Here is a 27334-nt window from a genome sequence, read left to right as displayed (position 1 = left end):
CTATCAAAATCCAGCATGGGAAATATTTAGCTGAACTGATTTTGTCATTAACAAATGGAGGGCCAGATTCTCTAGTTCACAACAAAAGAATATATAACAACTAAAATAACAACTGATTTTAAATTACATATTCATTGGATCAGACTTTCTAGAACTGGTTTAGTATTGACTAAACTCTGCTTTTGAAATCAGTGATAAAACTCCTACTAACTCTAATGATAGTGGAATTCAAAAATAGTAATCGTTTTTGAAAAGCATCTTGCCAATGATGTAGAAAGGCTTTGCTCAGTATTTCATATATACAATAATATGTATATATATCTTGCTTTACTTGGATAGTCAAGACAATAATTTTTGTTCTAGATAAATTATAATTTGGTTTGTAACTTTTATTAAGAGATGAAACTATAGTAAAAACACAGGAATAACTGTTAAAAGTATTTGAGAAATATATATTTCCCTTGGTGTAAACAAGAAAAAACAATCTTATGCTTGATATCCCCAAAAAGGATATAATTCTAAAATTAAAGGAATTTACTCCAAAGCATTTGCTTCTCTTTCTTAGGCAGAAATAATCTGTTAAATGGAATATTGATTGCAGAATGTGAATGAGAGTAGTGTAGAAGTAAAACCATGGCATAATTATTATTGAAGTCAGAGAGAAAATGTTGTTATCAATTGCCTTATACATATATATAATATGCATATATATATGTATATATGTGTGTGTGTGTGTTTGTATATATTCTTTCATAACTTTGTAATAGGTTGAAGTTAATTTCTTCAATAGGTTGAAATGTAGAGTAGATGAGACAACCTGAGTCATTAAACTGTATTTTAGTGCTAAGGTTATCATTCTAGCTGGCCAATGCGAATAGTTTTGTATCATCTTTCTGAAGGATACTCAGCAGCAGTTAAATACAATGTTTCCAAACATATTTTTCTGGTAAATCATAAAAGCCTAATGATGCAAAAGAAAGAATTTTTAAAGTAAACATATTATTTAAAGAAATCTGTTATAGCTACTTGCAAAAATTGATCAACTTTCTTAGTATTCCTGATTCAACATAGCTTATAAGGTTACTAGGAAACATAAGCATTTGGTTGAGTTTGCAGATTTCAGTGCCCAGTTAAGTGTCTTGCCAGATCAAGACCTCAGAGGCTGTACACAATGGCTATGAGTTAATCAGCTGTCATATTTACTTTACATATATTAAAAAAAAAACATCCAGCACAATCAAATTTTTAGTGGAGGCACAGAACACATCACTGACTTGACTTCTCAGCTATCCAGGATGCAATTCCAACCTTACCAGTGCTGTCTGATTTGAGAATGGCCACTTTTTCTCAGCACATCTTCCTCTCAGTATAGACTTTCCACCATCCTTTGACAAGGTCTCCACTGATTAAATCAGCCTAGATCATCTGGAAAACTTGAGGCATTACATGTATGTATATGATATTTGAAGCTGAACAGACAGACAGTGTACTACTTAATGGCTTACACACAGCACTGGGAATAAGAGCCGTTTTTTAATCTTTTTGCTATTATATGTTTTTTAAACGCTCCTAATATTGCTGTCTGAATTTTTCTGTCTGCAAAAACTGAATAAAGCAACTTGCCTGCTTCACAGAAGGATGTACTTCTGAAGTGTTCTTAAATGTTCTAAAAAGGAAAGTTGCATCAGAATGTTAAGTTTATTGTTGGAGCAGTCCTAGAAAACCAAGGAGTTCACAAATTGCTATGGGCTTGTCAGTGAGGGTTTGGAGCTGTACAGTTTTGCTGTTGCTCAGCATGGGTCAACAGCATACTGTATGAAGACTGCATTTGTGAAGAGGTGCAAAGTTTTTCAGTTTCTCTTTACAATGTGGAAGATAAGTGAATAGTTAATAAACTGAGCTACATTGCTCAGAAAGCTGAAAGCAGATATATGGCTGGCACACTGAAAAGCGGTACGTCTAAAAAGGCTTCAGTGGGTCAATGTTTCCTGATCCAATGCCTGCTTGTCTAGAAATGTAGATACAAAGACTGAACCACGCTACAATTAACACTGTTATTCTTCTTCTGAAACTTATTCTTTGCACATACCCTTTGCACTTCTTCTTTTGTGCCATGGAGTACTGTGTAATATCTTACATAGTTTGAATTCGTTGATTTTTATCTGACAAATATTGAAAACATAAGGAGGAAAAGACATCATCAAACATTCATTTTCATATCTATTCTTACAACAAGTAACATATGCAATCAATAAAAATCAACACAAATAATCCTTTTTGCTTATTTTCTTCTTAGCCGTTCAGCTTCCTAGGCCCTTCAGCTGTGTCTCCTGCTGTCTGGCATGTTTTCTTTATTAGTGTCAATTAGATGTCTAGATCACATTTGCCTTAGAGTGTGTATATCACTCTAAAACTGTTAGAATTTAAAGAAAGTGCAAATTTAAAGAAAGAAGTGCAAGACTTAGCTATATTCTTGTTCTAAACTGGAGTGCATACTGCCTGATTCAATAAAAGAATAGATATCAATACTGCAGCACCAGCAGCCTCTAAAATTTGAAACTCAGAAGTTTGTTTGGTTAGTTCCCTTCAGTTACAATGCTGAATAATTAGGAAAAAAATGAAACATTTTTTGAAGGAGATTCTTTCCATTTTGGCTACAGCATCGTAGTGCCTCAGCAAGGTGCCCACAGCACTTGTAAATTACACTGATTTCCTGTCTTTCCTTGATTAAAAATACGCAGAACATCTAATAATATAATGGCACACTATGTCCCTATCCTAATAAACTGATGAAATGTGGTAATGGTTTTCTTTGTTGAAAATCATGTTTTAAGTCAGATGACAGACAGCTGTAAACAACACTTTAAATTATTTTAAGGAAATCCTGCAACACAGAACAGACAAAAATGTCCAATATGTTCCTGTAACAAAAACTGAAGACAAGTTTATTTCTGCAGGATTTTTTTTTTTTTTTTTTTTTTGTCTTCTCAGTTCTGTGTAAAAGCTTAGAGGCAATAAATCCAAACTGAAGTGAAACAATCATAAAAATCACCATGGTAGCTGGGAGGAAAACCCAGCATTAATTTCAAGTTATTGTTATTGAGATCTTTTATGTCAGTTAAAATTTGCCAGACACTCCAACAACTCAAGTGTAGGAAGGTAAGATAAATATCAATTAGCAGTCTTTCGCTGTAGAAGCACCATCTGTGCCATGCCAGCAATCAGAGCCTGTTAGAAAAAGCTGTTCATTTAGCTGCTTTGCGCTTAGTACAGCATTGGCACTGTTTGATAATGAATGCGCCCCTTTTGTTTAGCAATCATGATTCATTGTATTTGTAATTTAGCGATCACAGTGTTTTTAGCTCTGCTAATTCATGTTGCAGCTGCACTCCTAGATTATGTAGAGACCATATTTCTCAAATACAAACTACCACACTCAACCCTTTTCAGTTTCTGAGGTAGGGCAGATTATAACCTATGTGGGAACTTGAGTGAAGGGAATTTGCAAGCAGTAAAGACAATGGGTATGTAGATTAATACATGTTAGGAAAAAGTACTGTTTCTAAAATGTTTCTGAGTGTTTTTATATACCTACTAATCATTTTTCTTGTTATCACTGCAAACTGTAATCCACTCAACCAGTTACAGGCTCAACAAAGGGGTATATGCATTAGAGCTTGCTACTGGGAACAGCAGTGATGCAAAACTGTTCTTGTTTTAAAGAGTTATTAATTGGACAGCGCTGCCCAGAGCTTTTTAGTTTCTCTGCATTTTTAGTATGTAAAGCTAAGTACCTTACCACTTACAGCTCTTAAAAATCCCAAAGAGAACAACATGTTGATACCCACAACAAATGGCCAGAGTCCACTGTGGGTAATTCAGTTCAGTTTGCATTATTTTTGATGGAAAAGCTTTACTACCTCTGTCAGCCAAAAGGTTCATACAACACTGCAGATGTTCAGTTCCACCCCAGAGAGAGCTTAATTTCAGAAGCAAATGAATGATCTTAATATATTTTTATCTAAATACTTATATCTTGAATGTAAATCTCCGGGAATTCAATTAAAACTGGTGGAGTTGCTCAAGGTATGTGCCAATAGTAGTGGACAGCCAAATGTATCAGGCTATAAAAAGTTTGGGCTAAATTCAGCTGTAATATAAAAAGTTGCTATTAGGTCAAATTGAGAGCTAAAGCCCTGAGCTCACAAAGCATACAGGTAGATGCTGGACTGAAAGAATAGTTCACACCTGTAGAATTAAGAATGTGGTTTAGTGCTTTACTTTTAGGGGCCGCATTTTTTTGTCTGTTGTTATAAGAGAAAGACAATAAGTAAATGTAAGTGGTTAATTTTTTCTTGCTGCTGGTCCTTAGAACATTTTTTGTCATTTCTGCATTACAAACTGCATATTGTATTAATGAACAGATGAGTCTTACAGAGCAAGTTTTATAGATTCAAAAAAATTGCCTTGTATTTGATCATGGTCATTTTTCTTTCCTTTTGCTTTAAGCTACTCATTGGTTGGCAAGAAATAGCTGGTTGTAATAAAGACATATCCCAGGCTAAAAATTAACCTTGTATGAAAACAGTTGGTCCTTTATCTTGAGTGCATCTTTTCTAAACTAAGTATATCTAGGAGAACCATTTCAGAACACTAAATTCTAGATACTGCTTCTGTTCATAATTGAAGCTATGAGTATTAATTCCCTGAGCTGAAAATCAACCCTTTATTTTTGGAGGAGAAAAATGTCTTTTTTTTTCCATTGAAACCTTAAGAAAATGAAAAAAGGGTGACAGCAGCAATACATAGCCACAGAGCTGCTGGATTACTGCAACTTCTGTTTGTGAACTTCACCTCAACCTTATCCCATCTCAGCATCCTCCTGCAGTACTGAGTCATGTCTTCTTAGTCAAACAGAGAGTTTGTAGAGCAGTAGCAGGAAACCTGCTGCCAGGAGCAAGATGCAGTTAGTGTCCTTGTTTCATTCCTTATAACCTTTAGTCATGTGATGTTTTTTTCCTTTCATACTTACTAGATAACAGTAAGGCATGTATCAACTTTTGGCTGTCCAAATGTAATTGAAAGGCGTACTAAGCCCATCCCCGACTTAGAGAATAAAGATATATATTCCATTCTGTGGCAGACCCTTTTGGAATCAGTGGATAAACTCGAGTGAACAGAAATAGGCCAATGCAAGGAAGTTTAAAACTAGGTATTAGGTGTTCATTATTTTTTTAGATATTCTAAAAGCCCAGAAAATTTTATAAAGGGAAAAAGAGTTGATATGACTGAATGAGATTTTTATCCTCTTAATAAACTGTCAGAAATAAATGTAGTTTTCTTTTGTTAGCATTTACTACTTATTAATACAGTGGAAATTTTTAAGAGCTTTCAGATTTCGTTCATTTTTGTAATATTTTAGCAAACTGAGATTATGAGCTGGCTCTCCATCTTTTACAGGGACCYCCTGGAGCCACTGGTGCTGAAGGCAGACAAGGTGAAAAAGGTGCAAAGGTAATTCATTTGGGAACTGTTTTTAGGAGCATGGAAATGTAAACTATATACAAATAAATAAGTTGTTTATTGTGCACTGAGAGTGTGAAACTCATCAAAGTAATCATAGATAAACTTTAAAATCCAAATTAATAGCCAGAATTAGTACAGAAGTCATGAAATTCATTTTCTCAGTGGTATGACACAGTAAGTCCGATTCATTTCTGTGGACAAGGGAGGAAGCAGTATAAAGAGATCTTACCTCAGCAGTGTTTGTGGCAGTACATGGTGGCCTCTCACCAGCACAGACACAACTTATCTCACCACTGCAGAAAAGCAGGGTGAGCATGGTTTGCTGGCACCACATAATTTTGGTCAGAAAACAGTCCTGTGGAGAACCCTGTTGTGGACTAGCTTTTGAAAAACAGAGTGAGGAAACTCTTTGTGCTCTGTGGCTTGTATATCCCTACAGTGCCCAGCTGAATCAGCTCCCTCCTCTCTGACCTGTTTACATTCTTTCTAGGGTGAACCTGGTGCAGAAGGTGCTCCTGGAAAAACAGGTCCAGTTGGTCCTCAGGGACCTGCAGGAAAACCTGGCCCAGAGGGTCTCCGAGGCATTCCTGGCCCTGTGGTGAGTAAATTGAGTATATAATAATAATTTAAATGTTGTATTTCTTGTATATCGTCTAGTAAAGCAAACTTAATCATATGTTTGCTCTAGGGAGAACAAGGTCTACCTGGAGCACCAGGTCAGGATGGCCCTCCTGGACCTCTGGTGAGTACCCTTCTTTCCAGTGCCAAAGGACAAAAAACACCCTTTAAAATATACCRTTAACATCTCTGTGAATGATATAGGAAAACAAATCTACAAGTCAGTTCTTAGCACAAAGTCACTATTCTTCTGTGCTGTTAGAATCTGATATGCAAGACTTCCTTCATTCCACTGCTTTACTTCCACAGGCAGCTGTGCTGAATGCTGCTGACTCATAGTAGGTAAAATGTGGAATAAGGCAGTGGAAAACCAAGTCCTTRAAATCCCTTGAGCAGAATTAAAAATAAAATGAATGAAGCTTACTATCAAAAAATCTATTTCTGTCCCCACATCAGCAAAGCTTAATACATTAAATCATTTTGTTTCCATAGCAGCGGTAAATTTTGTACATCCATTGATGTTAATGACTGCCATATAGAAGAACCTTATTCCTAGGGTAAAAGTTTAGACCGTATCTATCTATCCCTTAGAGAAAAGAAAAAAATCAGATTAGAAGTAGGCCCAGAAAGGAAGTTATACCTAAGAAGAAAACATGCTAGTTTTATAAAAATGAAGGGCAGCATCATGTCTGCTGTTCATCATGTCAGTCCCAGGAAATATAATTCATGTTCAAAGTGTTTAAAAGGGCCCGAATGAGCCAAGCTTCCAGTTCCTAGGGCATCAGCAAGAGCTGGATACCACAGTTCTGTGGGACTTTTAGAATCTCAGTCCTAACTGATGTCTAAAAAAGACAACAGGCCATAATATCAACTTCAGTTACCAATCCTCCTTTGTTTACAACCAGGCAAGCTGAACAGCACTACACGTGTCATTGTCCATTCTCTTTTTCTTTTTGCTCTCAAGCTGTTATATTAACATTCTTTACATTAACATCCTTCTGTAATGTAGCAAAAGTCACTGGGTGCTGTGACTATGAGACTAATAAAATATTTGTCACTGCTAATATGTAAGTGCTAGAGATCGAGTAGGAAGCTATCAAGTAAAATAATTACCATCTGCATTAACTGCTGCTATATTAAAAAAAATTAATGCAGGTCCAATTTTAAGTGCCTTGTTGGATAAAATCTATGCACAGTTGCCATCTGCAATCATCTTTTATGAGGAATTGTTCTGCCACAAGTGTTACACTCTCAAGGTATCTTACAGTTTGCAAGCAATGTTATCCCAAGCTAAGTAAAAACTACTTGTTATTATTTTGTCTGGAAGATTAACTATGCCCACATGAACAATCAGGTTACCTTAGGAAACTAAGGCAATAAGGGGCTATCCTGTACTTCAGAAGTGATGTGATTCTTAATGTGGACAAGGAAGGTTGTGAGTGTAAAGTGTGAAAGGAATCCTCTCTTCCCTTTCCTGTATAGACTTAGAGGATACAGAATAAGGTCCTTAGGTAGCCTTAACGCTCAAGTAATTTTTGCACTTCAGCTATACACCTGAATCCCAAAACCTCTCCAAAGAGGCTTGCTACCATTCCAGTAAGAAGCCAGGCTCTGAACATCAGCTATAAGATTTCCAGATTAGGCTTTTCCAGTACATAAAAATGAAAGTGGAAAAAATGGGGAATTTTTATGCCCCACACACTGGAAATATTTTTCCAGTGAACTGTGATCTGGCACACAGGTTTATCTAACATCTGCTGATGTGTATATAAAGGTGGTATTACAATAGTATCTATACATAATCTCGTAGTTCTCTGGCCCTTAGGTAACAATAATGAGCAGATAATGTGCTGAGGAAACATTATACTATAGCTCTTAGTTGCCCTTCATTTTAACATTCTGATTTTGTCTAAAGTCTCATGGGCAACAGGTTATTTCTAAGACAGTGGTTGGGAAACAATGAATGAGAAAATGCAAGAAATAGAAATAGTGTTAAGCCCATTACAAAAAACTCTTCTCTCCAAAGAGTTTATGATTTCAGTAACCAAGGCAAAAGGTGGCACTAYCACCACAATGGTTTAAGTCATGTGCCCAAATTTACTAATAAAATGCATGGTGGGCGAATCAGGGACCTGAAACCTAATCTCCTGAGTTACAATACTGAGCTGACGTATAAAAGTCAATCAACAATTATTCAGAAATAATAATCATCCCTTCCCCACATATCAGTTACTAGAAGCCTCCAAATACATTATCAAAAGATCCCTTCCAAAATTTGAGAACTTAAACATTTAAATCAAACCTAAAGCTGAGTGTATTAATGAATTACATACTCCCAAGCGCAGAGGCTGCTTGTTGACTAGTCAACTCAACTGGAACGTTTTTAGATGCATTACAGCAACTTAAACTTTATTTTTGATTTTAAGTAAGCAAAGTTTATACGTAAAAGTGGCTGAGGTTAGGCTTCCCTCCTTCCCTTTCCTCCCCACCTGTAGACTGCTATCAGGAAAGGAATATGAAAGCAGATTTGCAGTGGAGCACAACACACTGCAAGTGAAAATGCGTGATTCTGTATTCCTGAAACTTCTGTATTCCAGTTAAATTTTCACTTTTTATTCATGAATTATGTATTTGCCTAGGCTTTTGCATCTAATGATATCCCGAAGCAGAGATGGAAAGGATATGCACTGAATAATATTTTGTACATGAAGTGTTATGGCACTTTTGAATCTGTGCCAAGTTGAAAAGGTCACTTATTACTGCTATCCATATCATAACTTCACAGATGTCCACTGCCAGCAGGAGACTAGTAGTGATGAGATACTGACTTAGTCTAGCAGCTCTACTCCTAACGCTTACATGTTCAGTGTGAGATTAATGGCCTCTGAGAGCTGAATGCCTTTTCTGTGCTTGCATATGCACTGATAGTCTGAATTTTTCACCTCATTCTGTACAAATTACAGAAAACTGACACTGGCATTTTAATGAACCTCAGAAGGTTCTTATATCCCCCCAAAATTCTTCCAAAATTATATTTCAGGATTAAAATTTAAAAAAAAAAGGAGCTGAAGAAAAAAAAAAGCCTGAATTTTTAAAAGCTTCATATAAGTTCTTCTTTTTCTGTGCCATCTCTCCAGCTATATTTTTGACTACTGGAAGAATAGTCTTTAATGGATTGACCTTATGACCCCAATAAAGATAATAAAAGCACTGTCAAGGAAGAGAAGTTTGTTTCAAGTTCTTCCATTTTATAAGAGCAAGATTATTCAGTGGTTGTTGAAAGCTGCTATTTGCAAGAGCTTTACACTGCAGAAGAGCATAAGGCAGTTTCTATTTCATTTGGTCATATCCAACCAACCTTTGCCATGTCAGGCTCAGTTCAATCCCATGATAGTTAGGACCAAAGTACTTTATCCATTGTGCAGCCTTCAAACTAATGAACAGTCAGGTTTGGCCTATTGAAACAGACTCATGAAAATTACAGAGGGTATCTGATACACAGAGCAGAAGACAGGACGCTAGGAGTTTTTCAGACAGTGTGAAAGGTCATTTTAGAACGACCTATCTTGTTATCTTGGGAGGGTATCCAGACAGCACTAATTCAAATAATGATGAATTTACTTACTAATGAGACTGTGGCCATTAAAACCTCTTTTAGTCTTATGTCATCAGTGCTATGGGTTGTGTTTAAGTAACCCTCTTCTAGGTAGTTTCCAAACTCCCATGGGTTTGACTTATTTTCTAAAATGGGTAATAGTTGAAACAAAGCAGGGCATATAGTTTTTTCTTACAAGCATTCCACCATAGAGAGAGGTTTCAGAACATTGAATGATATTAGATTTTGCAGTGTCACAGAAGAAAGCATCAAATATGGTCCTAGATTGGACTGCTATTAGAGACAGGAAAATATTAAGGCCCTTTAAGCAAGTCAAGGCTAAGACTTCTGAAGTACTGATTACAACTCTGAACATCATATTCAGAAAGATGAATTCAAACTACGTGTCAGTCAGAAATTCTAAACTTTTGAAAGCCTACCACAATATATTGTTCTGTGAGCATTTTGCTCACTTTCATCCTCATAGGACACTCCTGCAAGTGCACTCCATAGTGCTCTGTCTACTTGCATGATTGGGGAAATACCTGAACCCTGCTTTGGCATATCTGTGGAAGAGTTTACAGTCTATAAAATATTAGCAGTGGTTAGTTTAAGAGTGTTCCTAATTTAATTGCACATTTACCTTCTCATTGCCACTTAAAGCCCCTAACCCTGTAAATCCGAGATAAATAAAACCATTGATGTCTACTGGATTACAAACATGCATAATGACTATTCACAAAACTAAATGCCACAGAGCAGGTCTTATATTTTCCCATGGTTTCCTGCAGATTGTGAATTACAGCTGAATAACATTGCACTTCACATTTTTATTCTGCCTTTCTTGTTTGCCATTAATCAGCCTGTCAAGAGCTGACAGAAGCAGCATTAGTATTATTTAGGGACCAACTGTAGACAAAACTTAGAATAAAGAGCATATCTTACCCTATTTTATAAAGTAACATATGTATTTACTGTGCTGCACAAAAGATGGCTTGTAATTACAAATTACAAATTGTAAACTATCCTATGATGTAGCCCATGTAAGTGCCTAAAAAAGGTATCAGTTTAACAACACCTGTGTAAGGTATGGGTATCATCCCTATTTAACAGTTGAGGAGTGAAGATCCAGAGAGACAAAGTAACAGTTCCTAAAAGAATTTAGGATTGCCCAGAGAAGCGTTGCATAACCTAAGTAATTTGTCTAATATCTGATCTCATTTTCAAAAGTGATGTAGGATCATAGACTTGTATGTGTAAGTGGACCTAACACACCTCGATCACATTAAGTAACCTTGCAATTTTGAGTAGAAAAGAGCTGAGTATTTTAGAAAACTTGGATTTAAATGCATTATTAATCATCATACTGGAATATCAGGTGGCAAATCATGGAAACCATAATCCCAGGATAGTGTCTTGAGTAGTGAACCAACATATGAAGTAGTTCTCCAACAAAAAAACAATATTGAGAAGCAGTTATGATAAGCAACTCATTTAAATTCTGCAAAAATCTTACTGAGCTTTAGTAAACTGGAAGAAAACAAATTAAGAGAATATTTTCCATCATTTGATGAAAGAATGGGCTAAAATAAGCAATTTAAGAATATTCATGCTACTGTCTTATAACTGGATAGGTACAATAATAACGGTGGAAGAATAATTGAAAGCATGCAATGTAACCACAAGGAAAGTTAAGCTAATCAACAAAAATTAATTTATTTGTTTATATATCACATGCTTCATTGGATGCTTTCAGTGCTATTTAAGAATTTTAATTGACCCTCTTCATAGATTTCTAATCATAAAGCCCTTTATAGTTTTCTAATTATAAAGTAATTTAAATGCTACAGTAGCAGCATTATGCCTTTTTAAACACACATGTCAGTGTTATCTTGGGTCCTACCTCACATGCCATCAGTCAGAACTATCAGCCACTGAATGACTCTGTACTTTAACTTACATTGCCTTTAATATTTCAGGAAAACATCATTTGTGCAATACATTAAAACTTATTTTAACATTGTTTCCCTTTATTTATTTAGGGTCCACCTGGCTTGCCTGGCTTGAAAGGAGATCCAGGTTCCAAAGGAGAGAAGGTATGTGAGAACATCTCCCTTTTGATTTGTTGTTTGTGCCTGTGTAGTTTTGACCCACTCCAAAAGTCTGTATAAAATCACCAGTAAGAAGCACTGTCGTTTTCATATCAGAAAGCAATACAACTTATGGTAGCTATCAATCAGCTCCCCACAGCCTTAATATTAACTGTGAAGTTTTAAGCCACATCTTATATCCTAGAGGCAGGCAGAAAGAAAAGGATTATTGCCTGTGTAGTAATCTATTGACCATGTAAGTGATTTTTATTGCAATGAAGACCCTAAAGACATTGATGTAAAGAGAGCCTTTTGTTTTACAAAAACAAAATTAGAGATTTTTATTTTTAAACAACAAATCAGCTACAATACTTTCTTTTGCAGTAATGGGTTGAAAGATCTGAGATAGGATATTCTAATGGAGTCCCCAAAATATATTGACTGTTTGGGTATCAGAGAAGAACTGTAAAGAGAAAGGGTAGGAATACGATTATATCTTGTGAATTACAGTTTTTGTTTATATGCTTGGATAAGCTGTTTAAACAGCTATATACTTGTGGAAACAAATGTGCAACTCTATAATATCCTTATAGTATCTCATTTTGAAAGCTGGTATGAAATCCATACCTATGTGTATTGTTATTTCTCTATCGGTTTCAATAAGAACTGATTATGTTGCACTTAGATCTCTTTCACTGAATAAGCAGTCACAGCTTGCAAGTAATCTCTGTGTCCAAAAACTACCTAACAACAAATGAATATCCTTTCGGAATAATCTGTTTTCAGGTTAATTGATGGACTAGCAATAGTGATGACTTTTGAAAGCCCTAATTTGTGTGTTTGCATAGCACATCTACTTAATATATATTGAGCTTTAAGTTTATTTTCTTCTGTTGTCTAGGGACATCCTGGTTTGATTGGGCTGATTGGACCTCCAGGAGAACAGGGTGAAAAGGGTGACAGGGGTCTCCCTGGCCCACAGGGATCTCCTGGAGCCAAGGGTGATGCAGTGAGTAAAACATACTTCTGTTCATAATTCAAATTCTGTACAAGCAAAGAGTGTGTATTCCAGTCTTCTTGTGAGAGACATATAAAGTTACTATGAACAATAACAGCCAATCTCCTGCTAGAGGTCAGAACTTTCCTAGGCATTGTACAAACATAGTTGAAGTTAAACAGCTTAAAACCAGATCACAGAGTGTTTCAGAAGATGAAGGAAAGCACGTACACATAAGTTAGGGACAAGGTAAAATTAATAGCACCAATCTATTCACATGTATTAATTGTACTAACCCAGGTAGCTTCTTTTCTCCTACTTATTAAGTCACGTTTTTAGACTCTGTGTAAAAAGTGAGGCTTCTGAACAGATCTGAAGGGCACAGGGTCATGACTGTAAATGCTGGAGAGTGAGAACAACTACATGCAACTCGAACTGTCAGATAATATTTTAAATTTAAAGACTATTTACGGCCTTCCCCATTGAAGAGCCTAAGTCAAAACTTACAGAGTTGGACACTTAGTAGGACTACCTTTTCATTAGATACACATTTTTTATCCAGTCCTAGTGATGCAGTATGCAGAATACTTTAGTTCTGTGCTTATTCTTTCTTAGGGAATTTCCGGTCCTGCTGGTCCACTCGGACCCCCTGGTCCTCCTGGTTTACCTGTAAGTAATTTCATCTCATCATCCTGCTCAAAACATTCCTATCTTGTATGCAGTATGCACCAACTATACATATATGTTCTTGCCCTTAGGGTCCCCAAGGTCCAAAAGGTTCCAAAGGATCCAGTGTGAGTAATTCTCCTCCATATTTTTGTTATTTTACTTTACTTTTGTGAGTCTTATTTTTTAACAGTGTTATTTACATTTTACGTAGTCAACACTGCATTTCTTTCATTGCTTTATAGGGCCCTGCTGGTCAAAAGGGTGACAGTGGTTTACCTGGTCCACCCGGTCCTCCAGTAAGTAATAACTTGACAAAGCATGAACATTGTACTGACAGAATGATCCTGTTATCACAGGGGTTGCAAACAGCATTTGTGAACTTGCACATAAGGAAAAAAATTGTAATTGTTTGACATTTCATTTGTCAGAAAACAYGTATCCACCAGACATAGAAATACATTGTCTGCTCTGAAAAATCCATTAGAAATAAAAAATGAAATAAAAACTTGCAATAATGATTTAATGTGTCACACTGAAGCACTGCAAATGGAATGATTTTGGTTTCTGACTGTGAATACTCTTCTGTTTCTACTATTTCTTTTTCATATTACAACAATCTAAAATGAAAACAGTCAAAATCTGAATGAAGTGTTTCAATTTCTTGAAATGAAATATTGCTTTATAGATCCCAAGTGGAATTTTAAAGTTTTATATAGGAAACATCCACAGTTTTTATTTGTTATAGGCTACCCCTCTGCTTTGGAGAACTGCCAGGGATAAAAAGGCAATTGCAATTCAGTACTGCACACTTAGGTGAGGGCAGCACACTCTTCCCCAAATGGCAATGCAGTGAGAAGAGTTTAGAGCAGAGCATTAGTTCAGCCTCCCACACAATCTGTTCTTCTGCAACTAAATCAAAGCAAGTCTGCATAAATCAGAAGAAAGTAAGTGAAATAAAGAAATAAAGATCTTGAAGAAAGCCTRTTCAAAGTACCTCCAAGCCAGGTTCTCTGTTCTTCCTGCATGCAATTATGCAGCTGGAAAACAAACAGAAAAGGTAACTAGATATGCTGTTTTCCACTCAGGGTCCTCCAGGTGAGGTAATCCAGCCACTGCCAATCCAGTCACCCAAAAAGACAAGAAGATCTCCTGATTACATGTTATCCGACGTTGGTGATAATATTCTGGATTATTCTGATGGCATGGAGGAGATCTTCGGTTCACTGAATTCATTGAAGCAAGACATTGAGCATATGAAGTATCCAATGGGCACGCAGAACAACCCAGCCCGAACTTGCAAAGATCTGCAACTCTGCCACCCAGRCTTCCCAGATGGTATGTTAATATTGCATGACAAAGGCAAACAAGGCTGAGGTTATGATCTGCTAAGATACACTGGCAGAGTCAACAGTTATTGGTAGATGTTTAATACAGTTGCTCAGTAAATACAGTCTCATTAAATCTAGTCTTGCAGGTATAAAAATGTGCTATTTATAAAATGTGAGTATAGAGATTCTCTGTTGGTAAAGCTAAAATTCTTTAAATAAGTAACCTGCTATGGTTTTAGATTTAAAACTTTTAAAATTGCTAAGAAGACAACAGTGATTGTTTAGAAAGGTGAGCCTTGCATTTCCAGAACTACCCAAACAGGAAGAGGATGAAAGATTGATGCCATTTAGATCAAAGGAAGTATAATCACAAATGTCAACATGCTGGGATAGCTTATAGCTATTTTAAATCTAAAGAAAAATGATATTTTAGTATTTGTATATTTTAGTGTAGTATAAAAAAATTAGCATTGGTATTATATAAGGCTTACTATTAAAAATATTCACTATTATTTTACACTTAGAAACCATAATTTGGTCTAGTGAATGATCACTATTCTGTAAAGTTCAGAAGCTAGCCATGCAAGTTTCTCTGATACTGTTTAATGCTAGTAAGTACTAGCTTAATAAAATGCAGAACAGTATGAACTAGACACTATGTTCTGAAGAAGTATCTTCATTTAATTATTCTTTGTTGTTTATTTCTTTTTTCTAACTGAGTTTACCCCTCTGGAAAGCTTTAAATGAAAGCCAGCCTTCACAGAGTTCTCATGCTTTCATATTTTTTTCAATTGCAGTGAATATTTTCCCTAGTTCAAAGCAATATTTTTCTGTTTTTAAATGGGAGGAAAAATAGATGTTGACAGTTTAATAATACTTTATTGCTTTCATTCAAGATAGATAAAAACAGATGGTTGCCTTGAGGAGTAGTTAGATAGTGTATGTGCTATATGAAAAGCACATATTTTAGAATTCGGTACCTCTATAATAATGAATGCTTCCTATAGAACATTTGACTTCTTCATTTACCAGTATTTGCTTTTTTTTTTGGAGCTTTCTTCATATCAAAGTGAACTTAATTTGGTTAAAATAAAAGTAAATGCATTCATTAAAATAGAAAATTCTCAAGGGGAACAACTTATAGGTAGGAAAGCCTGTTTTCAGTAAATACAGCCTAGATCAATAGAATTTTATAATACCATAAATGCTTCATCTAAGCCTTGTATTCAGAAGACAGAACTGGTGGAAGGTTTTATAATGCCTCTTCAAAACTTAACACTATTTACTTGAAACTTGATGAGAACAGTAGTGTCAGAACATCATTTGGTGTCCGCTCTGAAACTAGCAGAGGGTAAGGACCCACATCACAGAAATCATCATTGTACTTAGAATAGTGGATTCCAAAATGCATTGATTTTAATGGACCTTGGATTGACTGCAGCTCTCTTTCATCCCAAGCCTTAATTCACCCCAGCATTTTAGAGCCTGAATTCTCAAACGTGTCAATCCCATCTCTGGTAGGACTGGTGAAACTATGAGAAGCATATTCAAGTTTAACTGTCTTTCCCACTGTGTCACCTAACCAAGAATTACTTAAGGTGTTTTTATCATCTAAAACAGCCTGGAGTTTCTCCAGTGTTGCAGCTTCACAAACCAGTAGTAAAAAAAATCTGCGCTTGAGGTACTGTATATGTCTCTCAAGGGAAGCTTTAGGCGCTTGTGACAGCTATGATCTCACCACACGCTGTGCCACAGTCTTTCCATGTGGTTATATATGAAAAGGACCCTAGGTTTATCTCTCTGCACTAGGCCATGGCTTGCTTCTGCCTAAGGCTGTCTCTGCTGTGTTTCTGAATGCTATCACCACAGTTACAAATTATCCTTCTAGCTAAAATATCTAAATGGCTGAATTGTTGAGACCTGCAATGTACGTTTCACACATAATATCCTTCCTCCTCTAGGCTGAGGTCTCTGCAGCATAGTTCAGCCCCTGTGATGCTACACTGCAGTTCCTCCAAAACCTTAACAATATTCTGCAACATAGTCATGGTTTGAAATAAAATCAGACAAAAATAAACGTCATGAATTAAAAATAGACTTTGATCCTGGTCTTATCTTTCATAAACAACAACAACAACAAAAAATACAAGGCAGAAAAAAATGTTTTTTTCCTAGTCATTAAAATAACTCTCTGCTTCAAACTTTGGAGGAACAATAGGTAGCAGTAAAACCTGGATCTTCCAAATACCATTTCCATTATCTTAAGCAGATCTTTTCTCATTTGTTTTAGGGGAATATTGGATTGATCCTAACCAGGGCTGTTCTGGAGACTCCTTCAAAGTGTACTGCAATTTCACAGCAGGTGGGGAAACTTGCATCTACCCAGATAAGAAATCTGAAGGAGTAAGTACCAGTCTATGTATTCCATTGCCTGTTGACTATGCTGTTGCAATGTTGAACTAAACAGGATAATTAAACTGTCACATTTTCATTTATCTGTCTCTCTTGCAAGCTAATTATTACATTTAAATTTGCATAAATCTGAATGAAGCAGTAAAATGGTACACGGAGTCAACAAATAGCATTTTTRCTCTTTTTTTTGATCAGCTTTTTACGCACCTGCTTGCTAACCTTTCACTGCATTTCAGGATGCAACACAGCTGTGCAGCCAGGTTTTAGAGTGCAAGATTTGGCAACTGACACCAAAAAGCTAAACTCTTACAATGTTTTCCTTGTGGTTTCACTTATACCTATTCATTTATACCTATGCAAAGTAGATGTAAAACACTACATATTAACAGTGTTCTCACTCATTGCTATAAATTACCTCTAAGGGGCATATGGTGCAGAGGAAGGCTTTCTAAAAGCTTGTCTAAGCAAGAGATCTATCAGTGTCAACACCAGTGAAAACTCTAATTTAGACACTCTTCACAGGAACAATTTATACCAGCAACTTACCTGAACCTTAAGAGATGACAACAGCATCTCCCTTAAATAGAATTATCTGTCTTTATACACTATCATCTCTGATTACATTTAAAGTCACTAATCTGAAGGCATTCTATCCAAGAAAAATATCCTATTCTAGACCTTTAAAGAGGCTGAAATCTCAGAAAGAAGAATCATTGTTTACTCTCTGATGTGAAATTTGTCCCAGGTAATTTAAAACTTTCATAGCTGTTACATGCTTTAAATATTTACAGACTCTGGTGTTTTACCACACAGGTTAGAATTTCCTCATGGCCAAAGGAGAACCCAGGATCTTGGTTTAGTGAATTTAAGAGAGGCAAACTGGTAAGCGCAACATGCAGTAATTCACAACTCAAGCTCATGTTATCAGTGATCAGGATTGGAATTTTAATCAGATGATAAAAAAATAAAGACTCCTCAGCCCCAGCCCTTTTGCCCTAAATATGAGAGCAGCTACATGGCCTCTTGTCCACTGGACAGCAGGAGCCTGCTCTGTATTGTCCCATTATATTGCAAATGCACAACGGTGCCTATGGTCATCTGCACAACTGATGGTGAGGATCTGGCTTCTGGCAGACCACACATCACTGCTGAACCTTAGTAAAGCAGCTGGAGCACAGATCCCCTGCCCCATTCTGGGTAACTGGAGATACACTGAGTATGCAAAAATGAGACTGCAGGCTGGCATAACATTATAATTAACCAAAACCAAATTCTCAAAGATTTTGCTGTTTTACACTATATGGTGGGGTTAATTCTCTGTCTTTTCCATTAGAATGAAGCTAAAATTAATAGTTCTTCATCATAAATGTATTGCTACCACATGAAAATCTGTTTACTGAGTCATAGCTTTATTGAACTTTAAAATCCAATAAAATGGTATGCATTGGTTGATTTTATATGAAGGCCTGTTATGTGGTTCTTTTATCAACAATAATTTTCTAATTTTCATTTTAGCAAGGAAACAGCTAAATTTTCATGTGACTTCTTATATTTTCCAGCTTTCTTATTTGGATGTTGAAGGCAATTCCATTAATATGGTCCAAATGACATTCCTGAAACTACTGAGTGCCTCTGCCAGACAAAATTTCACTTACAACTGTCATCAGTCAGTAGCTTGGCATGATGCATCATCTGACAGCTATGACAAAGCACTGAGATTCTTAGGATCAAATGATGAAGAGATGTCTTATGACAACAATCCTTACATCAAAGCTCTTCACGATGGCTGTGCAGTAAGTAGAAGTTCAGAATATTCTTTACTAAACTAACCTGTCAATTAAAGTACAAATCAAACCAATTCATTCTTTTCCCAGCYTTCTTCTGAGAAAAGCTTTTTAAAGACTTCATTTTCAATACGCTGCCTTTTGGTAGATTTTAACTACATTAGATAGTCTACTACTTAATTTTCATATATGTATCTAAAATATTTACCATAAGCCAAGTAACAGAAATGGAACTATCCTAGCATGGATACAGGCTGTCAGCACCAATGTGCTGAAACTAGTTTTCTTCTTAGTATGCGCAGTATAAGAGAAGAACAAAAGCAAACAAGCAACAGCAGAAGAGGCAGCCCTTCAGCAGGATATATTTATACTCAAAATTAAGGCATGCACAGACAGATTATTTAGTGAATGCAGTAAAAACATGTATTAACTAAGGCACATATATATGCCAAATGTGGTGAATTAATTACGTAGTTTGATATGTGACACTGTATTTCCTTTTCTCAGTTTTGGTAACCAAAGCCAGCTGAAGTCCGTGGATTGTACTTTTCATACTTCTCTCTCAGCCCTGCTAAAGTCACGGCCCAAACATGTAACAGCTCTCTGACCGCCTCTCCAAGAGGGTCTTTGCAGGCATAGCATATGTTACCTCTCTTCAGAAGCAGAATGGTCTGCACTGAACACTTTGAAACAAAAACATCAAAGCAACAAGTGACAGTTCTCATTGCCATTAATCATTGTGTGTTCTGATATGTCAGCATTTTGAAGCCAGTTCCTGAGAAATCAGTGACAGAGAATCAGCGACCTGAAAGCGTAAGGATAGAGAGCCAGCTCTGAGACAGAGAGACAGCTAGGCTAGATGCAGGGTCTTCTCACCTCAGTAATGGGATTCTAATACATGCCTATTTCATGTCAGTCCTTCTGTATGTCCTGTATCTTTATTTAGCTTTCATTACCCACAGTGGGTGAGTATAGACCTCCAGAGAGAAGTGGAACTGATTTAGGGTGTAGSACCATCACTAAACTGAGAACACTCAGATTGACCAACTTGAATGCTCATCTAAGCTCTAAGACCCTGGCACAGCTGGGAGGGGTCTCAGCAAGACACAGGAGACCATCTGAACAAAATGCAATCCTAATAACTAACATGACTTGGCTAGATGATATCCAAAAGAGACGGAGAGCCTCTATGAGGAAGGAAGGGTGTGGCTAAGCTTTTATAATCTTCAAATTCAGTTTTCAAGTGCAACAGCTAGTAGTCCTTTCAGACTATTTCCTTTTATGTCCAAACAGTTGCTGTTATATCTTGTGAGAAGGTTACAGTTTTTCTTCTTATAAGCAGATCTTGCTTCTGTCTCTCAGAATTAATTAGTGATTTCTTCACAAAGAAGTCTGCTATGACAGTATTATTATTATTCATTAAACAATATATGTGTAAACTCAGAATTCCCTAAGGAACATTAAATGTCTTAGATAATTCTGTAGGCTTATTTTAGTAAGTCAAAAAGCTATGGGCTGATCTCTTCCTAAAATCCAGTATCCTATTTTTAAAATAAAATCCTAATAAAATATAAATGTCAATAATGAAACCTACTTTCATGCTTTAGGGTTTGTAATGTCTGGTACATGAAGGGCAATCATTTATAAATTCTACACTTCAGAGGTATCCTATGAAGATATGTAGCACATGCTTACTGCTCTGAAATATAACCATGTGTGATTTGTTTTGCTTCTTTTTTAACAGTCAAGAAAGGGCTATGCAAAGACGGTGATTGAAATCAACACACCTAAAATAGACCAAGTGCCTATCGTTGATGTGATGATCAATGACTTTGGTGATCAGAATCAGAAGTTTGGATTTGAGGTTGGTCCTGTCTGTTTCCTTGGTTAAGCTTAGGACAAAGATCAGATCAACAAAAACGTTGCACATTGGTGCTACCAACCCAGTTCATGCCACATGCAAGTTTTGAATAAGGATGGCATAGAAAATACGTCTTGCTGTGTATGTATCTAGAAAGTAACTGTTGCCCTTGTAGGGCCAGAATCACATGACTTAAACGTATTTGGCAAAGATGCTGTGGCAGAGACAGACAACATAGGGCTCACTTTATGAACATCCCCCCCTTTGGATTTCTTTGGTGCTGTAAAAAAATGAACGACATGGTGCTCCTTCCATTACAACAAAGAGGTGTTAAGAAAGTGTGTTTAATAAACTGTAATTATTCTGTGTACAGTACTATACTGTTATTTCTCTGTCCATTTCCAAAACTTGCATGTGTCTCTGAATTGCATCTGGCTCTTATTTTATAATTACAAAACTACATTGTCAATACTGTGTGTGTATTCTGAAAAATAAAGCTGTAATTGCCAGTGAATCCAATTACACTTTCTGATTAATAATAAAATCCCTTTGTATATATTGATGTTGAAGAGCTTTGTTATTTGAAGCCACCAACAAAACTTCAGGTGGCAAAACTGGAAGACCTTGAGCAGCACACTCAAAACAATCCTTTTCTGCTGATATTACTCAGTGATGATGAATTTCCAGAATGAAAGCACCCCCAGAGGTGCTGTGTTCCATGGTGCTATACCTCAGACTTTTTATTTTCGTCTCAGATTCCAGGATTTCTTAAGATACCTGTATATACCTAAAATAAGCAAGTTTATATTTTTGGGGTGGTGAAAATATGCAAAAAGAAAAAACACAACTTCTGTGTAAGAGATCTGTTAAAATCTATGTGAATTAAATGGTTAGCCATATAGCTTTCCTTTTTTTTTTTTTTTGCATCTTATCTGAATTTGTTTCCATTGTGCTTCTTTGATCTGCATAAATATTAAAACTGGATTCTAAACAATTATTTATGGATTTTTGCAGTGTTTACTTAGATTTTATGTGGGCAATGATGGATACTTGTTTCCTGAATGGGATACTAAAAGGTCCACAGAATGGTCCTATACAATATTTGCCCATCCCATTAATATGAATTCTTTTTCCTGTTATTTCAACTGAAGGCCAGGGATGCAATATGTCTAGGTCATGTGATTCTACCTAGTTGCTAAGCAACATATGAGGGGACTGCTTCTAACAGAGCTGGTTTTGACCCAAAGTGTTACAATTTGCTATTCAAATCTCACAAAAAGGTTGGTTTGGCCTTCCCTCTGAACATTTCATTCAGGTAGCTGGAAGTAGAAATTACATTTTAACTTTACAACAGAAATCCTTTTGTAATTATTTTTCATAATATATGTAAGATTTGAAAATAAATGTTTGTTTCTATGTCTTATAAATTGTTAAATTAAATAGTACTAGCTTCTGCTGGCTCATTTCCAACTGGTATTTTCTCATGCGCAATTATACATGTGAAAGTGAGATTTCAAAAGTCAACTTCTTGCTGTTCATAATTTCTTTTATTTTTGAACCAAAGTTTGTAACTGTCACCTCAAAGAGGAAAATACAAATTTTATTAATAAAATCAAGTCTTGTCTACCTGGATTGGTCATTCTGTTTTTTTGAAGTCCAAAACTCTCACCCACTGTCAGTAGTGTAACATCATTCTGCTTCCAGACCATCCCAACTCAAAAAAACCCACTCTTACTACATGTTCTGGCAAGCACTGGGCAACAGCACTGGGATGAGAAGCGTTAATAGCAAAGGTGATGGTGCTGTCATTGACAGTATGCAGCAGGGGCTGACCTATATAATTTCTTTTTTAGTTTGTAAGGATATGTAGCTGCAGCAGCCCACATAGTGCCATGAAACACAAGGCAAGAACCTGAACTGGTTTATGCAGCCACTGTCTTACAAACTGCAATGCCTGAGTGCTTCATAATCTATGATGTGCTTATCCTCACAGGATCCCATAAGGCAGGCAAACCACCCTATTTATTCATGGGAAACTGAAGACAAGAACTAAGAGCAAGACCTAGAAACTATTGAACACATAAAATTTGCAGAACCTTGTTTTAGATAGCTGAAGCAGAACCAGTGAGGGGTCCAAACTAGAGACAGAACATGTCATCTAGGAGAAGGAAGACCAGGATTCAGGGCCCTCCTCAAAAATTTTTTTGATTTTTAATCCACTAAATATTTTTGAGGACTCAAAAAGGTGGTTATGATTCGGCCGAGTCAGGATTAGGTTACAGCATTCTGGCGTTCTAAGAGTGCAATGGTGGATGTAAGAAGACAAAGCAACCCAGATCCTTTCTGAAATCGGTCCTAGGTGTGTTGCCAAGGTTCATGTTGAGAGCATCCCAAAGGAAGAACTGAACCTGAGTCTTCACACCTGTCAGGCAAGAAACCTAACCATCAGAAGTATTCCTTAAACCTTCTCAATGTCTTAGCCAGGTACCTTACTATTTATTTTTTTCATAAAAGTAACTCACCACTGCTAATTATTCTAACCCCTCTTTAACCATTCACTGTTTTCAATGTGCTGTTCTTGTTCTCTCAAAATTTCTGATTAAAGTGGAAAAATTGCTGTTATATATTTTTAGCCTCCAAGCACAAATTATGCTATTTATTTTGCCCCCACAAAAGTCTCTCATATTTGCAGTGCTTAAAGAGAAAAGAGCACTCTTCACAACAGAAACAAATTTCATATCAAAACTCACACATTAGTCTTTCCATTAAATAAACTTCAGTCTCTATAATTAATAAATGCTGCTAGACATGAAAACATAAAACCTAGGATTCATCATATGCTATTAAAAAACTCTAAAACTGTGTGGGCTAAATTCCTTCCTTAACCGAGTCTATAATAAAACATGGATCAATGTATGTTACACTGCAAATTAAAACTCTGTGTAATCACAAAGAGATTGAAATTGTTACATGACTTCTCAATTTTACATCTGTAAGCTAGCAAAATTGAACTCAGATGTTCTGCGATCCTGAGGTTTCACACCACCTCAAAGCAGAATGGGCAGTTTTTCTTTAAAGCTTGTTTCGATCCTCTCTCTAAAGAGGGAGAAGCTGTAGTGGAGAYGGTAAGAGGTTTCTTTAGTGCAAACAGGTATGTTGCTGTACTGGTTGCATAGAAATGGAGTAAACAGATTCAGCAACCTCAAGCCAAGGGATAATGCTATGGATTGAGGCAATGTAGTGTCAAAGTTAACATGGTCACGTGACAGAGACTTATATGACAAGCTACAACTATGGAGGTATAAACTGTCTTGTGTATTGGTATAGGGTTTGTTCTCCTCTCTCTCTCTTTCTCTTTCTCTCTCTCTCTCTCCTTTTCTCTTTCTAATCCATGACTGGGGAATATCAACTCCTTTGACTTCTTTAGGACTGGCTGCTTTGCCCATTTCCCAGCACAGAACCAGGCCACCTCTTGTTGCAGGTTAGCTGCTCGCCATAGTGCAAGATCCACCAGCTGGATGCCTTATTTTAAAATTGAGAGGCATCCAGAAATGAGTATTTTCCAGACCCATCCACTGCTAAGTAACTTGCTTCATACATAACATCTTAGTGTAACATCACTTTCTAAACTGACAGCTCTTCTTGTCTTTTTCCAGTATCATGTTGTAAATGTTGTAGACTGTATTAATATTAAAGTAGGCCACTCCTTACCATAACTTTGACTAAAACTTCTTTGCAATATGAAATGCAGATGTAAAAAAGATACAGATGTTCAAATCTGAGAGATGGCACTAATAAAAGTGAATTTCATCCCACCTAGTAACACTCAGGAAGTCACCTAACTAGTCAAAGACATTACTGACATGAAATATCCTTTGTAATATCATCTTCTTCAGTCACTTCTATTCACAATGCAAAATACTAAAAGCTCTGGAAAAGTTTAAATTTCCTTGCCATGGTGTTTCCCTTCAACATAAGTTAAAGACAAAATTTCAGGCACTTCTAAATACACAAAGGAACTACATCCTCACCATTGGCACATCTCTTAGAAAAACTTCATAAAATGTAATGAAGATATTTTTTCATTCTAAGTGGGCATTCATTATTGCTAACATAACAGCCACCTTGTGATATCAAAAACTACCATCTGCTTCAAAAAATTAGCACATTTATTTGCTTAAGTTTATTTGCCTTGGTAATAGCTTTGTTAATTATATAATGGAGTTTCATGTGCACATGACTGGTAGAAGATGTCATAAAAAAATTGTTTTTCTATTACAGGCACACTCATTTTTCTGTGAATTAGCATTCTCTGTTGTACACAAGGCACTAAAAATAACTTGAAAATGATAAAGACAGGAAATTGAACGTCATGTCCAGTGTGTTTACGTGGAAAGGTGTCTTGTGTTCCTTTTCTATGTACACCAATTATTAAAGAGGCTCACTGCTGATTCACTAAAAAGTACTGCCAAAATTACTGCTCTGAAGCTTTTTATTCATTTTGTTTTCAGTAAGGACATTGAAGATTACTGTAGTGAAGACGGTTGCAAACATAGACATATAGTTGGGCTCTTCTAGCCAAAATAGGGCTGGCTTTGTTCTCATCTACGCGAATGCAGGCTCTGTTCTCATGACAGAGCGTGGAGCCAAAGTCCACGATGCTACTGTAGATATGGCCATGTTTTATCCCATATCTCTCAAGACCTTTCCAAGATGTTCACTTGGCCTCAGCTTCTCAAGGGTGGAGATGTGATCTCCAGAAAAACGCAGCTAACTTCAGTAAGACAGGCAAGAGATTTTAAGAATTCAGCAGCAGCACTGGGATCTAAGCATCTTCTCTGCTTCCTGATACAGTCTAAGAAAATTGTTAACATCAAAAATACGTTGTAGATAAATCTTGCTGGAGCATAACAAAACCTAATTAGTACAGTGATTAAAATGCCTATGGAAATTAAAATTCAGTTCATCCAATTTGCTGGCATTACCTCATACACTACTAAAACATAATATATATAAATAGAAGATGTCCCAGCAATCAAGGACAAGTCAGTGGGTTATCATAAAATCCAAAAATAAGATGTAAATGTATCCGTTTTTTCTTCTCTCTTTTGATGGCTCCATGGCATCCCTCATTTATTCATACCCAGTTGTTTTTCTGTTCAGTCCAGAATTTGCTCTCCAGGAAAAACATTTATCCTGTTACCAGATTTCCTTTCATCATCCTTTGGTGATTTGCATTTCAGTGGATAATGCTGACCATTCGTTTGTCTTTCAATGTCTAGTATATATTTCATGAGCTATTACAATCTAATATATTTACTAACCAGAGACAGTTTACAATTTTCTGATTATCAGCCATTATACTGCCAAGTGACTAACATTATTGCTTTTCTCATACTCGGTATTTTCAGAACAACATAAGGCTCAGCAAGAATAATCACTCAACCTCCTTCATGATTTTAAAACAAAAAACATCTGCCACAAACACTGCCACTAAGCCCTCAACAGATAATAAGCAAATGGGTAATTAATCACTTCCCAAACTATACTGTAAACAGAATAGTTGATGGAACATTTATCATCATTTATCCCTCTACATACATAAAGAAGACTGGATATACATACTTGTCAGAATTCTTCTTTAACAACTTGTGAAGCAAACCGTTTTCTGATTCTGTGTTCTGGCCTCCACTTTACGAGTTAAATGAGGGTAAGTAAAATTCTTAGCAGGAAGAAAACCAGATTCACTCTTTTCTAGCCAAAAAAGTTCTCTAATCTGGATCTTTTGCTATACTTTCACTGTAGTAAGTAAGAAATGGGTAATTAAAAGAATCTTTCTATGCCCACAGGGCTTGGACAACAAGGCTGCCAAGAGTCCCCAGGATCATCCTAAGAGCCAAGAATGAACACAGAAGCCTCTCGGTCAGTCCTCACGTCCCTCTGAAATACATCATAGACAGAGATCTTGAAAATGAACACARCACACAATGTGCTAAAATAATGCTAGGCCATAGTGTTGTGTGGCCACCAGAGGCTCAGCCTGCAAGATCTAGTAGTTCACTGGTGTAAGTGTAAGCACAGCTACAGCAGAGCCATAAAACTGAGTTTTTAAATGGAAAATTATGAAGTAAATGTTGAGATTTTCAACTGAACTCAGGTTCAGAGACAACATTCCAATACAATTATTATTTCTGGAACTGAGATATAAATTTGTTCTTTGTTAGTGTACTTAGGAGTCTTGCACAGAAAGGCTGGTCTAAAGCCCAGTGAAGTCAACTAGAGTATTATCATTGACTTCAATGACTTTTGAATCAGGCACTAAAAATATCACCCAGAGTCTTTTGAGGATGAGCATTAATACAGGTAAAGTATTTTATGTAAATGAGAAGTGGAGAGATTTAGAATAAAGAAGTTATTTTTATTGACATAAAAGCTTCTTTTTGTCAAATACTAA

The 27334-nt window shown here is 36.3% G+C and overlaps 1 protein-coding gene across 6 annotated transcripts in view; it reads left to right on the top strand.

Moving 5' to 3' along the window:
• The window catches only part of COL11A1 (collagen type XI alpha 1 chain), a 172188-nt gene extending 151278 nt beyond the window's left edge, over positions 1 to 20910 (top strand). For all 6 annotated transcript variants that reach the window (XM_026067285.1, XM_026067286.1, XM_026067283.1 and 3 more), the window contains 13 exons: positions 5461 to 5514; positions 6017 to 6124; positions 6215 to 6268; positions 11782 to 11835; positions 12731 to 12838; positions 13442 to 13495; positions 13585 to 13620; positions 13738 to 13791; positions 14581 to 14830; positions 17114 to 17226; positions 18049 to 18117; positions 18795 to 19028; positions 20764 to 20910. In XM_026067285.1, the coding sequence (XP_025923070.1) occupies positions 5461 to 5514; positions 6017 to 6124; positions 6215 to 6268; positions 11782 to 11835; positions 12731 to 12838; positions 13442 to 13495; positions 13585 to 13620; positions 13738 to 13791; positions 14581 to 14830; positions 17114 to 17226; positions 18049 to 18117; positions 18795 to 19028; positions 20764 to 20910 (1335 nt within the window). The remainder of the gene's footprint in view (positions 1 to 5460; positions 5515 to 6016; positions 6125 to 6214; positions 6269 to 11781; positions 11836 to 12730; positions 12839 to 13441; positions 13496 to 13584; positions 13621 to 13737; positions 13792 to 14580; positions 14831 to 17113; positions 17227 to 18048; positions 18118 to 18794; positions 19029 to 20763) is intronic.
• The last annotated feature ends 6424 nt before the right edge of the window (positions 20911 to 27334 follow it).

This window comes from Apteryx rowi, unplaced genomic scaffold (genome assembly GCF_003343035.1).
Source record: "Apteryx rowi isolate R43461 unplaced genomic scaffold, aptRow1 scaffold_258, whole genome shotgun sequence".
Taxonomy (NCBI): domain Eukaryota; kingdom Metazoa; phylum Chordata; class Aves; order Apterygiformes; family Apterygidae; genus Apteryx; species Apteryx rowi.
Note: the sequence above shows the minus strand (reverse complement) of the source record. Positions and strands in the feature narration are given on the sequence as shown.